Source organism: Rhododendron vialii, chromosome 6a (genome assembly GCF_030253575.1).
Source record: "Rhododendron vialii isolate Sample 1 chromosome 6a, ASM3025357v1".
Lineage (NCBI taxonomy): Eukaryota > Viridiplantae > Streptophyta > Magnoliopsida > Ericales > Ericaceae > Rhododendron > Rhododendron vialii.
The window spans coordinates 3,245,878-3,262,911 of record NC_080562.1 but is presented as its reverse complement, the minus strand read 5'-3'; the positions used below and the strand labels follow the sequence as shown (position 1 = coordinate 3,262,911).

Genomic DNA, 17,034 nt, shown 5'->3' with positions numbered 1-17,034 from the left:
TCTCGGTTCGGATATAGGCCGGTATAACGGTGAGACTGAAATTCACAGGCGAACCGGCCGATTCCCGATACGTATCGGTATGTAACCGATTTTTGGACCGGTTCGGCCGATACGGCCGGTACGTATCGATTCGGCAAAAAAGAAAACATAAAAAATCAAAATAGTCATGGTGATGATCAATTTAATGAGGAATATGTAAATCCTCCGGTACCTCCACGTCATTCATTCTGGCATTGAAGTTGTATTAGCAAAATTATGTATGACTTAAAAGCTATGAGCTTGAAACTAGTTGTGGCTAGCGATTATGTAATGTAAAACCTCTATAGTGTGTTTATTTTAATGTCTTCATCTTATTTTTGCTATTTATGTCAATTATATCGAAACTTATAATGTTGCATTTTTCTCATATTTGTAAAATCTTATTGACTTGCAGGTTTTGATAAATTATCGGATATTTCACATGAAGAGAATGGGCTATTACATGTCTTAAATTAATTAAAATGTGATAATTTAAGCCAATGTTTGGGGCAAAAGTATATTTTTCAAGTTTTATACAAGTTGCTGATGATTTTAAAAATTCACGACCGCGACACCCGATTACCGCGATGTATCACCGATATGTCCCGATACCGATATACGGCGACCGATACCGCGACGGCGACCGATACCGCGATTTAAAACTATGCCGTAGTTCATTAGGGCATTCTCTTGCAAAATGACCAAGCCGCTTGCACCACAAGATGCTTTTGCTGGAGACATACGGAGTACCACACAACATACAAGTACCGCTTCTCTATCTTTCTTACGCGCCATCAAAATAAGTAATAGACGAATTTACAGCTCACAAGATGACAGGAAGTTTCAAACTAGACGAAGCCCATACATTAGTTTGAACCAATTAATCTAATAGTCTCGGTCTTGTAAAGAAATGCATTTTCTGTTAAGCCAAAAAAAATTAATAATAATCAAAATCTTGTGGAGATGCACCAAACAGAAAATGTTTTCTTTCATCAAAGCAGGACTTTGGCAGATGAGTTCATTTTCCTATAGTTGATACTACTGCCTTTCTCCAAAGCTAGTCAAAGAAGTAACTCAATGCTTGGACAACAACATCATTCTAACTTGTATCTTCATGAAAGCAAAAAGAAGAACATTATAAGCAACTACTGAAAGGTTTAGATATAGGTTTACGATTGCACCCACAAAATATCCTGCCATAGAGACCAGGCTCAATGGATGCATGTTCTCCTCCTGGTTACTAGAACTAACATCCTTGTTCTATAGTTCATGAGAAGGACTAAGCTATGAAAACAGAACAGACGTACAAATAGCCTATACAAAGTGATGTCGTATGGTTGGGTTGCATTACCATAGGACAAGCGACCAATTACTCAAAAATGCCACTACCATGTCATCTTGACACGAATTTTCTAAAAAATCATGTTTGTCATCCTTTTATTTTTTTGGTCCAGTACGTAATGAGTAGCCACAAATTGGGCAGTAGCCCTAAGCAATGCCTATGGACCCGCAACCCATGTCTCTATAACAGCTCACAAATCTGCATGGGCTTTTATGCTGCAGAGTTGAAGCTCTGTATTGATCAGTCAGAACAACCAAAATCCAAAAAAAAATTTAGTGAGAGCTCTTGAGACTTGCATTAGTCCTGAGAAGACTAAATGACAATGTGCATGCAAATATGAACGGGATATCAGGGGCCAGTAAAATTTATAACTAAAAGAGCTGCTTCAAGTTACAGGCTTCCTGAAGTTCTGATCGTTGTGTGGAGCTCTGCAGTTCACTACCATGAATCAAGAGTTTCTAGTATAAGTTACCATGCAGGAAGAATATTTTTTCTGTTTCCTTAAAGAAGGTTCATGTCACATGTCTCCCTCATTTGACAAAAGAAAATGCCAGAAGCTGGTGAACCCAGGCGTCCAAAATGCTCAAAAGCCACAATCTGAAGTTGTGGACAAGAAAGCAAACGAAAAACAAGCAACATTCAGAGAAATAGTCTAAATTACAATGTACCACGACATACCAACGCAGAAAATTTCAAGTCATTAACAAAGTAGTACCATTTACTGAAGGATGAGAATTATTTTATAACTCCTCTAGCACGATTAGAACACTTCTTGACAAACAAGAATCTGGATAACCAAGACTAAAGACTGGGAAAAATGGTTGCAGAACTCTAACATGAGGAACTTTTGAAGTTCTGAGCAGTAACAGGGCCAAAAAAAAAGGTCGACACGGAATCAGCAAATGAAGTTTCAACACTCCCTCTAGGTTTTAACCCTAAAATCTACAAAGTTGGATCTCGAGTAGGTGTTCATAATCTGTAACCATAGTTTGCTCCGCTTCGAACCAAGAGGGAACAACAAGCCTTTGGTTATGGAAGGCCATAACCAATGTCACCAGCATAGGATTTTTGACATGGTAAAGTACATTTCTGACTGTGTATGAAGTGGTTCCCCTTTCTTTGGTCGCCGCATACAACAATGTACTCATCCAAAGCAAGGAAAGAAAAAGGGTCTCCTAAAATAATCTAGCCAAAAGCTCAGACTATATAAGCATCAATGATGGCGATGCATGATTTGCCTCCTAGGAAAACATGAGCTCATTTCATAACTATAATCCTTACAACATGACCATCATGCAGTATCATACCTTTGTTTAAAACTCAGGGTGCACCATCATCAAAGAGCAATTTATAGAACCGTTCTCTTTCTTCAGGATCAAATATGCCACCGACATCACCGCCCTGATCATCTTGTTCAGTCATGTCAGTGCTCGGGTCCTTCCTTTTTTCTGATCTTTCCAAAATCGTACCTTTCTTCTTCTTCCTTACCAGATTCATCGTATGGTGCCTCTGATTATATTCATGAAGTCCCTCCTGCATCAGTTCTCCAAACTTCTCCTTCACAAGAACAAGTGGATCCTTGTCAATAAGTTCCGACCCATTGTATCCTTCTCTAAGAAGAACTGTGTATATCTGATACTTATTTGAGACATAGAATATCCCAGGATGCTTAAGCAGCAACACATTCAACTTTTCAGGTAAACAGAATTCTCTTCCAAAATGACCCAACTTCACAATTGACAGTTTCTTCCACAAGGTCAGTGACAGCAATTCATGCACCAAACTCACTGTTCTCTTCTCCATTTCTTTTGATCCCTCCACCAAACCTCTGGGATCTGAGTAAGGAGAAATATAGGCAGATGAATTAAACTCATGAAATCTCTCCCATGATTTTATCCAAGTTGAAGGTAATGAACATGAAAAGCATGGCTCAGACACTTGTTTTCGGGCAACCATTTCAATTGCAGAAACTGCTAAATCAGGATTCCAAGAAACAAGCTCAATCTCCATTGAACTTCTTCTCCCACTGTAATTAACAAGTCGAAACATCTCTGGGTACTTGGGTATGATTCTAATCAAATAATCATCTGGAAATCCATAATATCTCTTCAACTCATTAATCTTCATGACATTGAGCCTTCGATTCGAGTTCATCATCAACAACTTTGCCAGTCGCTCGGCAAATACTGATTCCTGCATCTCTTTCACACGTTCTTCCTCATCCACCAGAAACATCATTCGCTTTGTTAACCCACAATAGTACTCATCATCCTTGAGATAAACTTCAAAACAACAGGGGTACTTTTTAAGCCAATTGAGAGCTTTGCCTTGAAGATCTAGTGTTTTGAACTTTCTCTGGAGGAACTTAACTGTTGCCACCTGGTTGGGGCATCGCGTAATGATATTCTTAATCTGATTATTTACTATCCAGCGACGGTTACGAGATAGAGCTGATTCAAGATCAGGGTCCTTCTTCATTGACCAAAGAGAGAAATTTCGAAGACTATGAAGATGACGTGGTGGAGAATAGATACTCAATTTCAAATACGTTTGGTATTGAAGATACATGTCAAGCAACTCACCAATTTGTAATTATCTGTATATAGCTTCAGATTTCTCAGGAGATAATGGCCCTGAGTAAGAAGAAAGGAAAGTACGAAAAAAGTTAACATAAAAACATGACAACACAACTTTCTTGGACCTCTTTTCTATTGACATTAAAAAGCGGGAAAGGAGTGCCTCTAAGTACCACTAATTTTGTATTTTTGTTCAAGTATCGCAGGAGATGGTTTAAGTAGCAATAGAGCTATGCCAGTAACTCAAGATTCAAAACATGTTAAGAATCATAATCTGCTGAAGCAGAATGATGATGTCTTTGTACTCGAGGCGAGTAGCGTTGAACAACAGTCTTTCTTGTGAAAGCAGATATTAAGGAAAATGTTGGAAGCACCAGACATCACATCAAATGAAAGAACAATATTCCAACAATGCCATCCTCCCATCCAAGAAGTATAACTCTCCACTTTTGCTCTTTCCACTTCACACCACCAGCCATGTATTCTCATTTCTCAGGTTTCATTTCGCTAACGAAGAAAAAAGTTAACTAAAGGGCCTAAAAAACCAAAAGTACCAAACAAAACAAATTGAGGCTTGAATCCAATCAATGGGGTTCGGCTACAAGAATCACTTATCTCCATTAAGCTTTGTCTAGGGCATCGTGTCCCATGATTCGAAAAGAGACCTGGATTATTTCGAACTACTGCCTCTATACGCTTAGTATTACCTTCTATGTAAGCATTAACCAAATCGCAGCCCCCAAACAATTTAAACTTCAAAGTACAATTTACATGTACAACTGCAATTTTCTAAAGATATACCCTTAGCTCAGTTTGGATTACAGGAATCTTGAGGAGAAATGGGCATGCGACGACATACTTCCATGATTCTGACGTTTGGAAGGGACAACTATAGGAATGTGATGCCATACTTCTAGGATTCCCACGTTTGGGAGAGACAGGAATTACATAACCAGATTGAGTGAAAATTTGATCCCTCCCTTACCCCATGGGATCTTAGATTCCTAGCTTAATTAGTCCAAAAAAGAAATGTTGGCTTTGATAAATTTCTAAAATAATTAATTCCTGCATAAGATAAGATTACTGAATTAATCCAAACACCATAATGAAATTAGATTACTGAATTAATCTAATGAATTACATTAGATTCAAATTGGTTTCTCAGTTCATCGAATTTGATTCCTAGCAATCATATTCCTATTCCTACTGGTGAAGTGGCCCTGCTTTATCTTGCTAACTCGTTTTTACCGAAGTGTACATCAAAACCAAGGAAAACAGGCTTACACTGATGAAAAGGTTCGGGTGAGCCAAGAAACCAAGAAAGAAATACTGCTGTATCAAGAATCCACGCAATCTCAGTTCAACAAAAAAGAAGAAGAAGAATCTACGCAATCAGGAACCGTAATTCGATGAACTGAGAACTAATTTGAATCTGTAAAAGAGGCAGCGAAATTTCAGAAACTTGGGTGTCTAAAGGGGACGAAGACGAACCTTGAAAAGACTCGAGCTTTACTCCGAAAATGATTACACCAAATTTCAGAAGCAGGAAATCTTTTCCCGTAGTCGACACAAGAGTTGATTAGGACTACAAGTTTGCTTTGGTGTGGTTTGGTTTTGTGATCAATTTATGAGTATAAATTGTTTAAAGCTACAGCTCTCGAACAAGATCCGTTGTAGTCTAGTTGGTTAGGATACTCGGCTCTCACCCGAGAGACCCGCGTTCAAGTCCCGGCAACGGAAAAAATTTTTTTTTTTTCCCGAGCCTGACTAATTAGCACAATCTTTGGCAAAATGATTGCATGCAGTTCTGTCAGAAAAGAATAAAAATTACTATCATTTTCAGATTTAACTCAAAAATAGCTAATTTAATCAGGAAATTGTGATTATCCGTTCTATCATTTTCAGATTTAACTCAAAAATAGCTAATTTAATCAGGAAATTGTGATTATCCGTTCGATTATCTCAACGAAGAGAATTTTTCTACAGTGAATCAACCAAACTAAATCGACACTCTTCAAACAGAGAAATCAAAAAAGATAATTGAGAATATAAGCAAGCTTGAATTTAATCAAAAGCAAATTTATATACGATAACTCTTAAGATTTCAGCAAAAACAAGCTACAGATATAAGCACGCTTGAATCTAATCAAAAGCAAACTTATACGCGAATTGCTTTTTAGCAAGAACAAGATAGAATAATGTAAAATAACTTGAATTTAATCAAAAGCAGACTTACATTCAATTAAGTCTTAAAACTTGTAAAATATTAAGCTACAACTACATGAACTACTTCGAACTAAGTCCTAAACTATTTTAAATCTCTGAAAAACTATTTTTGTATGGGATGTTAGATGATGATTTGGGGGGGGGGCGTCGGCGGCTCTTCTTCATTTTCTTTTTTTTCTTTTTCTATTTATAGATAAAGGGTATGTCTATAATTCTTCTTTCTTCACGTTTCCTTAAATGTCTTGAGTCTTCATTCAAATTTGATTTGAAACGCAATAATTCCCTCCAAGAACGGTTGTAACTGCCTTTAAACTGCTATTGACTTGATCTCCTCAGAAAACTCTTCTATTTCCCACGTTTGCTGCTGTAGATTGTGGCTAAACATGTTGATAATGGGCTCCGTATTCCTGTACAATATGGGTTCGTGCTTCGAAATGGGTTACCTAGATGATTATAAGTAAACATAACTGATTCTCCTTATAAAACGAGTCTCTAATGACACCGTTCGATGGTTTAAGGAGTTAATCAACGGTTATGCTTAATAATCCTCTTAATATCTGTCATTTCGTGACCAAACGTGATCGTTTCCAATCTAAACGATACCGTATAATACTAAAATAACATTGTAATTAAACTCATCGATTCTCTGTATCTCAGGCGTAACCACAATGTGTTTCGATTGGTCCACACACTATTTAGTGCCATGTGTACATTGTTGTGTGGTGCTCACTATGGGTTCCGCACAAACAATCCGATTCGTTGATAAATTTTAAAATATTTTTTACAAGTGGGCTCGTAAAAACTTGACTTAATTGAAGATGTGTAGATACTTGATTCAATTTTACAACTTTTGATTAAGAACTTAAGCTAGCTCCTGAATTCTTCAAGTCACGATGAGTGTCCATCACAGAGGGTGAAAAGCCGCGTTAAGTGAGGTGAGGACCAACCTACGAGGTAATACCGTATAATGACCTAATTCTATGTCAAAACTTTCAAAAATATGCAAGTGTTTTGGACGGTTCGCATTTGAAAATAATTTTTTCAAGAAAAAGTTTGGACCGTTGATTGTCAAACATACAAATGAGATTTGCTACCTCCGTGAACAACTTATTCATGACTGCTCTGTGAATAAGTATCTCTCTATTTTATGATACGTCGACTCTACCATATGCATAAAGTACCCACGTATATATGGGACTAGGCATTACCCTAATTTGTTATGACACTGTTTTGCTAAAATTTTTATTTTTTAAGTACTTGTTTTTAATTTTACGAGTTAAGTCATTGACTATGTTCAGTAAAAAAAACAAAGAGGAAGTGGGGCCCTCAATTCTACCTAGTAGATCATTGTGAAGGTCAGTTTGGTGGTAAGTGCCGAAAGCAAAATTGTCTACCTACATTTGATTGAACTGATTTTTTGCAGGATCACTTTAAAGAATGTCTTAAAAATTATCAACAGATTGTATTATTCGTGTTGGTTCCGTAGTGAGCCCCACATGACAATGTATGACGTATGTACACTCCATATTCCGTATTGTTTGCAGCGATAAGATTCAAACCCAAGCATTCTATCTGATAAGGGAGTGCCACAACCACTTGGCCAACACTTGGTCTCAACTTTGTTTATCCAATTAAGTCTTAACCCATTTGATAACATAACAGTGATAGATGGATAAGATTCGTAAGGAGATTAGATTATGATTGAGATTGGTAATGAGAAAGGAATTGATAATGAGTATGTTTATTTGATTGAGGTGAGATTAGATAATAAAATTATTAATATCATGTTTGTTTGAGATGAAATTAGATTAGATGATGAGATTGAATTGATAGAAGAAATTAGTAATAAGAAGATATTGATAATAAGAAAGGATTGTGATTGGATTATAAATACTAAGTCCCAAAGGATATTAATACCCGTATTGGCTGGCTTGAACATCACAATGGACTAATAGTCCAGACCTTTTATTTGTTACCAAACAGAGTACTCCCATCCCAACCCTCAAAATCTGTTATTTGAATCTGTTAGAGCATCTCCAGCCTTGACCCATTTTAAGACTCAAATTTAAAAATAAGGCAAAAATTATAAAAATCTCTCTCCAATCTTTGACCCAAACTCTTTCCCATTTTGGGTTTTACCCATTTTTTTCCCAAATCTGAGACAACTTTTACCTTGACCCATTTATACAACGGCTAATTAGAGAGAGAGAAAAAGAAAGATATGTAAAATTTAGATTTGATGGTTGAAGATGTATCTATCAAAAATAAATTTTTACCAAAAATTTGACTCAAATTTTTTAAAAAATATGAGTGAAGGCTAGATGCTCTTACTATCAAATGAGGCCTAACACCACACCCAAAACCACACGCTTAAGTAAACACTTTTTCACCCGCAAAACCCAAGGGGCAGTGTCACGTTCTACTACCTCCCGTCTACAATTTAGGGTTTTAGCCCTCCTTCATCATCTCCAAAATCGTCACACTGCCTCCAATCCTCTCTCTCCCCCCTCAACCCAAAAAATGGGAAAGAAGAAATTCATCGAGAAGAAAAAGTCGGCGACTTTCCAACTCTTCGCCAGAGACTATTCTGATCCAAACTACTCCGACGGGCCCACCGGCGACCGAGTTTTCGTCAGAGTCGACAATAACCCTTACTCAGCTCCCGACACGTTCTGCGACGACCAAAACGGTGCCGTTCCCGGCGAGGATCCCAACTCGGTGTTCGCCGACGCAGAAGACGATTATGACGACGACGGCGGCGGTTATTTTGAGACGGAGCCGACGGCGTTACCGGATCATGCGAGGAAGGAGATATTAGAGCTAGGGTTTCCGGACGACGGTTATAACTATTTGGATCATTTGAGGGAGATTAAGAACACTGGTGGTGGTTCGACGTACTATCATAACGAGAAGGCCAAGCTCGATCCGGTTCCTGTCGATGTCAAGGTTTGTGCTTTTTGTCCAGTTCTTTGCTCTTCTGCTTGGTTACCGTGCAATTGCTGGAAAATAAAAGAAATTTCTGATTTCCATTGTTTCTGGATTTTGTTCTTCGTTGTTAATGAAAGCTGCAACATTGTTTCATACAATATGCTATGTACGGCTGTGTTTCGACCTAGTCACATTGATGCGCTTGCGGATAGGGCTGTGTTTCGACCTGGTCACATTAATTCGCGTGCAACATGGATTTGTTACATAAACAAAACAAGTTTTAGCCTCTTTTTGGAGCTGGTTAAGCTTTCAAACCAAGCTCATGCAAACTAATACCCGTCTCGCTCGGCTTCTGTTGTATAAAAGATTATAGTTACTTGAGATCGAGTCGATTGAAGCTCGTTTGAGATTGGATTGTCAATAAACAAGCTTGGTTTGAACGTGTTTTCAAACTTGGTAAGTTTTCAAAACCTAGCTTGAACGATTAACTGTTCCGCTCGATCAATTCGTTTATCCGCGGGGGAAATCGTGTTTCAAGAATGTCCCAAACTACTAATTTAGAGTGTGAGCAGAGAGCAGGGATTGAGTGTGGGAGCGGGTCCTATTGAAGGATTATGTTGTTTAGGTTTCAACCTAGGTCGTAATCCTCTTGTCCTAATTTACATCCTCGCACTACGCTACTGCTCTCAATTCCCGCTCTTTGAATTTTAGTAGGTCGAAATAATTTCGAAAGACGTTTTTGCGGTCACGTTCCTGCTCACACGCCCCCGTTATGTGACTTAGGTTACTTCTCTGTTATTTTCCTTGCACGAGCAGGGAGAGTTCTCTGTTGCAGTTCTGTTCGTGGAATTAACTTTATGAGAAATACAGAACTTGGTTGGTTACGCATTTTTGGATAACCCTGTTTCAATTTTTCCAAACTTTCTGAGAGAAAATTGAGTGAGGTGTGAAAAACATGAGTTCTGATTTCAAAAACGGCTTTCTGGATAGTATGATACAAAAATTGATTCTTGGAACTACAATCAAACTCGGCAGACTTTCCAATTTTTTAAATGAGCATAGCTTCTGCTATTTTACAACTTTTTGTGGTGCTGACAGGCATATGACGCTTCCAGAGTAGAAATTCCGAAAGTGAACGAGGATTCTAATGAGAAGTCAATTTACAGTGTGGCATCGAAGACTGTAGGTGTTAGGATTCAGAAAGCAGTTGATCCTGAAGTAGTTGCATTGCTTGATGATAGTGACCTGTCTCGCTTTGGTTCTGATGATGAAGATTTTGAAGAGGATTTTGTGGTCAAAGCTAACCTTCCTGATGAAGTCGAGGATGTGGAGTTCGATGAAAAGTTGTGTTTAGCTGAAAAATCGGGGGGGAGTAGAAGAGAAATTGCTGAGTCTAGTGGTTCTCATTCCCAAGGTAATATATTCAACTTTGTTGGTGCCGGTGAAGTAAGCAATCACCAAGCGGTTGCCGGGGCATACTGCACTGGTGAGAAGCCGAGAAGTCGCCGCCTTATAGATGACCAGTTTGAGATGGTGAGAACAAGTTTAGTAGTTTTTCATCAAGATTCCATCGGAATCCACCTCTGTATTTCTACATTTGTCCCTTTTGCATCAAATGTTTATTATCGGGTTTGGATGAAACAAGCACCTTGCAAAATCCAATTTATTTCGTAGAATACAAAGAAGGCTCGTCCTAGTAGCTGAGATAATTATATATCGGACTCACACCAACTCTATTTTCGATTAAGCGAGAATTCAGGATTGCCAGTAAAAAAGAAGATAGAATTTTGGATGACCTTTCTTTAACATTGGAAATGGAAATCCAAGTTAATGTCACAAAGTATGCAAAAGCAGTCTTTTGCATCTAGAAGTCCTTTTATGGTGCATTTTCCCATCTAGCCTGTTTCTGCCAGCAGTCATGGTATGGAAGAATTGGTTTAAGATTAACAGGAAATAAGGGCTGCATGTTCAGCTCAAGCACAAATGTGAATGATAAAATATCAGCTGACAGAATTTGCCTAACTTGGAATAAACTGATCCTGAAGTATATTTGCAATCATTTATTGCTGTAATTTATTTTCAAATGATCTCGTCGAGTAATCTTCAAGTAATTCAAATGCTAATTTGATTGTTAAATTGAATTAGGAGTTTTTTTGTGTGTCCTTAAATTAGCATTTAAACCGTGCAAGCAATGTACCAAAACTTGGCTGATAAATGTGGACCTAAGTGTGCTCCAGCAAAAAGTCCTGATTTTTCCTTTCTCCTACTTGCATAATCTGTGGGTGTGTGTGTGTGTGTCTTTGTCTCTGTTTATTGTGTTTTGCCTCTCTTGTATTGAACTTCTAAGTCATTTACCTTTAATTGGTTGTTTTCAGCCAGCCAAGACCAATTATTGTGCTTTGCCTCCCTTCTATTGAACTTCTTAGTCATTTACCTTTAATTGGTCATTGCAGCTTCAGCGTCAAGAATATGGTACAGAGAGCGAAGATGAGTATGATTATTTCGAAGCTGAAGAGGAGGAAATTCAAGAACCCCTTGCAGAAAAGCTGAATCATGCCCTCAAGCACCGTGTGAAGGAAGACTTGGAGCTCGATGGCCAATACAAAGTTCCTGCAGACCTCTTGCATAACAAAGAGGGACCCGAAAATGTGGAGTCAATGGAGACTGCGGCTGAGGTTATTTCCCGATGCATAGAATATGCTGAAAAATACGAAAATGATGATGTAGGTGAAGAGGTGGTCATTGTGGAGGAAAGTAGTGACGAGTCTGAAGTGTTGGATTGTGAGACTATTGTTTCGACTTATTCAAATCTTGATAACCACCCTGGGAAGATTGGAGCTCCTGAAGGAAGGAGAAAGAAGAAGTTAGCTGAAAAGGTCTCGGGAGCCTTGAGTGCCCCCAGCCCTATCATATCTCTTAAAGGGAAAGAGAAGCTTCCTGTGGACTACTTACCTCACGGTAGGAAATCTGCTATTGAAAAGGTGAAAGATGCGACTACCTTAAGAAAAGATGAGCAGAAGAGGAAGCAACATGGTCAGGAGTCAAAGGAGGAAAAGAAAGAGCGGAAGGTATTTGCTTGTTTTAGCTTAGTTTGCACATGACAACTAATGAATTTGCAATACTCTCTCTCTCACACACACAAACCCTGAAAACAGACAAGATCATCATTTTGGCCTGTGGCTGAAAAAGGATTTCAGATGAGAATCATCCTCACTGAATTTTCTTTTTTCTTGGCTTTTATTGTGTGGTGCTTAGATAAGTTTAGATTTGTACTTCGTTTTTCTCATTTTCTTGATTTGCTTGTATCATGGTTTACATTGATGTTGAACCACTTTGTATGTAGGGTGCTGTAAAGGAAGAAAGGCGTGAAGCGCGTCGTGTGAAAAAAGAAGTGAAGGAACTATACAGGGGTGAGGCGCAACGTGCTCAGAGAGTTGCTGCCTTTACTGGTCCATCTGGCATTCATCTTATGTGAGTATGCTGACTGTTGGAGATCATGTCCAGAATTTTTAGTACTCTATTATCCATGTGGAATCACTTAAAGGGTTTATGCTCGGTTGATTTTATTTATGTTCTAAGTTTTATTATTTTAATTTTGTACTGCTAGTAAGTGGGGGGCCGTGACTGGTGTGGCCGTGCTAGTTCCCCCCGAGATTTGGGTTGCTCAGTCGGGTCTAATTGTGGCTCGGCTGTAGGGCTGTTCCTCGGTTATCAAAAAAAAAAAAAAATAGTCTACATACATCTTTAACATGTAATGTATTCCTGGTTTGAGTTGTTCTGCTTTTCTCCTTTCCAACACATCGTAATAGACACATTTTGGTATCTTGAATGATTTTTATATATCACAACCAATCATTGAATTGTTGGTTAAGACTTAAATGTTGCATCCTTGAATGCTGATTAATCAAAATTACCAACTGCCAGGAATAATTACATACAGATATGCACTTTGAGATTGTGAATCAAAGCTCCTGGCCCCTTGCAAAGATCAACTGCCTTGTGATTGCACTATCAAGAAAACGACGTTTATTCAATCCGTGACTGAGGAAGATTCCCCCTAGGGCCAAAAGATTGTTTACATACTATAGCTGCTGCTTCCTTGAATCCATCTGAATGGGCAAGCTTTTTAACTTTACAACCCCTGTTCCCAATCCAATCCTTCCAAAAGTAATGGGATGGTTACTTTATTGGAAAGATACCCTAAGAGGGCCTATAACCGAATAATGTATTCTTAAACCATGTTTTTTTTCGTTCCCCCATTTTTTCTGATATGCTGCTTCGGTAGTGAGAGGTTTCCTAATTGTTACTCTGTTTCCATTTTTTTTCCTCTCCCCAAAATAGGTAATTTGACTTGAAGACAGTACAATCTGCCATCTGGACATTTCTTACAAAGGAACTATAGTTTTGCACTTACTGGATTGCCATGACACCAGAGCAGCATACTGTGCATGGATACATCTTTGGGTTATCTGCATTTAATTTTGAAGTACTGGTTATGGTGATACTTAGGGCTACTGGTAGCAAGTGCCAGATGAGTTACTGGAAGCATGAAACTAAAGCATACAATATAACCATGCTGCAGGCGTGCATTCTGCTCGAGTGTGTATTGCTCTGCTGTGCATGACATCAGGTTTTTTTCAGTAGTGTTTTTCCGTGCTTTCAAAGGCCAAGTTTTTCTGTACTTGAACTCTGGTTTATCCAAATATTATGAGGACTTTATTTAATGAGCACTGAATAATAGCTCACCACCTCCTATATCTTCCTTATTCTCCACCATTCCGAGGGACTATGGTCTTGTTTGCCTTGTTTCCTTTCGAAACATTTTGCGAGTAGAACTGAAATTAGTTTCATAACTTTTGTGTGCAATCTACTTGATGGCTTTAATGAGATAAAAGAACAGTTTTGACTCTGGCATCCTGTTTGTATTATGATCATCGTACTAGAGAAACATTCATTTAGTTATATTGGAAGAATGATTGGGCTTTCCTTGCACTATTTGTTTTGAGTATCATGTTTCGCCATGGATTAGCTGGAGAGTCAAAACCCAGGGTAGCAGCCACAAGGCTATGGCAACAGGAGGGCAGAGAAGGAAAGGAATTCATAAAATTCTGGGTGGCATTTATCATAGTAAAACATATACCTCAGATATTGTTTGAGCACCTGTAGTCTGCATTGTGAATGAATACGACAACGAAAACCACTGCAATTGTTTGTGAATGCTGTGGGTAAACAAAAGGAAAAATTGACCTAGATCATCACGTCCGGACTGAGCTGAAAATGCAACACCATAGTCAAATCGAGTTGGGAACACAGTACATTAGGAAACTTTCCCATGAGGAATTGGCGCAGAGTTGTCTCCACCAAAATACGGCGTGGGATTCCAGATTCCATAATCCTCTTCTTCGATCATCCCCTCCTCTCTGTGCTGCTCTGCGAGCGAATTGAGGAGATTATTGTCATCTTCCTCGATTGTAGGTTGAACATGGTAATTATCCGCCTGCTGTTTAACGGGGTGGAGGTGAAGGGAAGCCGGTGATGGTAATGGTGACAAGGTCGGTTGTGATGACGATGCTGCAGCTTTCATCGACATTGCTGTGGTTATCATCACCATTATCATGCATACCGTGTGTATAACCTGCCTTTCAGTTTTGGGTGGCATGTTTAAATTGTTCCTTTTGTGTCCTTAAAAGCCACTCAAGCTGCTCTATGCTTTATTTGGAATTCCTGTGGGAAGATATCTGCAACTTATGACTAATTTATGGAAAATTTGAGCTTATTGACGCAAAGATTGTGCTAGTAGATTTAGTAAGAAAATAGAGCTTTGATCAAATTGCTTTCTTGTTCATACCCGGTGGATGACTCCTCATGATTCTTGCATGTATTTCAACAAGAAGACAGCTCAACGATGTCGTTGCGAAGTGGATAATTTGTTTGCAACTTCTTGTCACTTTAACAATGAACACAATTTTAACAGATTGCATTACATACGATAAACTTTTAACACATTCTAAAATTCGTCAATTTTTTGAGCCAGGCTTAAAAGTTGAGTCGACGAATAAATGTGTGCATTTTGAAACTCTGTAAATAAAATACAATCAATCTACTCGAGTTTGGGTGGTGTTTCGTTCCAATTTTATCAGGAAGTGGGGTTTTTGGGCTTGGCTCGACCCATTTGTTGAGCAGATTTGTTTGATTTGGACATTTTAGAGTATTATTAGACTCTTTAAAGGTGTTTGGGCTTCGGCATATTTTGGTGGGTTTCATCTCAATTGGGTATCCTCGATTGATTTCCTGCCAATAGTAGGTTTAGGTCTTAGATTGGACGGACGACCAATTTTCACTCCTTTTAATCTTGTAACAATTTCAATATTAATGATTTTTTTTTTTTAGCCGTTAAAAAAAAAAAAAAGATGTCCCCAAACAGATGAGTTTGGATTGTGCCCGAGTTGACTTTACGTCGATTTGAAGGATGACAAGCAATTCATTACAATATTTTTTTTTAATGATTCGGAATATTAATCGGTTAGTAGATTGATTACATGATATCTTACATGTGCTAAAAAGTTGCTGGTGAATAATGTTAATCATGGTGATTGGTGACCAACAGCCAGCCAATGATGAATAATACTAGTAACAAATTAATTCTCTTTTCGAAGGCATCAAGAAGTCATTATGCCCTTAAAACTAGTACTAAATCTCATCTTTATTCGATTAGTAATTTGCTGGTCCCACCTCACAACAATGCCACTCATTAACAGCAATCAAAATCAGTACACTACTATTATATATATACTTGTTATACAATTGCTATCATAGTATCATTACGGCGGATAGATCATCTTTCTATTTATGCATCTATGATTATGAATGTGAAACATGAGAGAAGAAATAGTATTTTATTGAATTCGATATACTATAAAACCTTATGATGAGCCCTCTATTTATTTAGGAGAGGGAGCATAATTATGAAATGAAATCATACTAATTAACTATAAAAGAAAATTATCCTAATTACAATCAAATTACAATATCAAGATCACGATTGTATTTATTATATCTATTTATTCTAACAATGAAAATGCCACCTGAAAATTAAATATTTCTAGAGTGTCCTCTTTTGAAAGTTATATACTACTAGTAAATAAACCAGATGGCGATTAAAAAAATTCCCCCACTCGTGCACTTCTTGGCCAGTCATTTGCACTCACCTTTACGTCTCATTTCTCCATTATAAGCCAGTCATCAAAGATTCAAAAGTTTGTTCTTGGTTAATAACTGGCGAAAACCCAAAGACTATTTTACCCAATCCAGGCATGAAAGGGATTCGGAGACAAATCGAAAATTCTCGACGGGTGCAGCTCGATAGTATATAGAGATAGGCAAACAGTTGAGATAGTATATAGATATGGACGAAAAGTTGAGAAATTAACTTGAGCAGAGATTGGACCCTGTAGTCCACCTGAAACCTGGCTGACAAAATGTTGGATATTCCAGAGGTATCCAACCTGAAGGGCTAAAAGCAATTTGCCAATAGATGAAGTAGCCTCTAACCTTATCGACCAAGCTTGCCTTAATGCCTTTTTGTCTCGGTCAAGGTCCAGTTAATATGGGAAGAGGCACACTGAGCTCCATAACAAGAATTTTTTTTTAACAGTTAATATGGGAAGAGGCACACTGAGCTCCATAACAAGAATTTTTTTTTTAATAGCCAATCGTCGGTCATCAATCCATTTAAAAACTAACCCACCCATACTCTAACAACAATGAAACAATAAGGATCCAAAGACCTACAATCTTAAAAAATCAACCCAGATGAAAGTGCATTCTGGGTGTATATGAAGTTTCCCCTAAGCGCTAAAAAGAATATGTCATCATCCTCAGTATAGGCTTTAACACAAGACTGGGCCTTCATTTGGATGAGTTAGGCCTAAAACTTTGGAAAAA

At 38.1% G+C, this 17,034-nt stretch overlaps 2 protein-coding genes and 1 non-coding gene across 4 annotated transcripts; 2 read left to right on the top strand and 1 right to left on the bottom strand.

Moving 5' to 3' along the window:
- Window positions 1-2,667: 2,667 nt before the first annotated feature.
- Window positions 2,668-5,527, bottom strand: LOC131330954 (protein WHAT'S THIS FACTOR 1 homolog, chloroplastic-like). 2 transcript variants are annotated; one of them, XM_058364728.1, is made up of 2 exons: window positions 5,428-5,527; window positions 2,668-3,993 (listed from the first exon to the last, which is right to left on the bottom strand). In XM_058364728.1, exon 2 carries the CDS (start codon window positions 3,926-3,928, stop codon window positions 2,681-2,683), a length of 1,248 nt encoding a protein of 415 aa, XP_058220711.1. In that variant the 5' UTR covers window positions 3,929-3,993; window positions 5,428-5,527; the 3' UTR covers window positions 2,668-2,680. The 2 variants fall into 2 exon arrangements, with proteins under 2 accessions (XP_058220711.1, XP_058220712.1); XM_058364729.1 differs by lacking the exon at window positions 5,428-5,527 and adding an exon at window positions 5,221-5,367.
- A 76-nt stretch (window positions 5,528-5,603) lies between these two features.
- Window positions 5,604-5,676, top strand: TRNAE-CUC (transfer RNA glutamic acid (anticodon CUC)). The gene has a single exon. It is a non-coding gene; the product is annotated as a tRNA-Glu (tRNA).
- Window positions 5,677-8,533: 2,857 nt separating this feature from the next.
- LOC131330953 (uncharacterized) lies at window positions 8,534-13,845 on the top strand. The gene is made up of 5 exons (XM_058364727.1): window positions 8,534-9,108; window positions 10,189-10,623; window positions 11,544-12,158; window positions 12,434-12,561; window positions 13,432-13,845. The coding sequence occupies exons 1-5, from the start codon at window positions 8,683-8,685 to the stop codon at window positions 13,433-13,435; spliced, it is 1,608 nt and encodes a 535-aa protein (XP_058220710.1). The 5' UTR covers window positions 8,534-8,682; the 3' UTR covers window positions 13,436-13,845.
- Window positions 13,846-17,034: the final 3,189 nt, after the last annotated feature.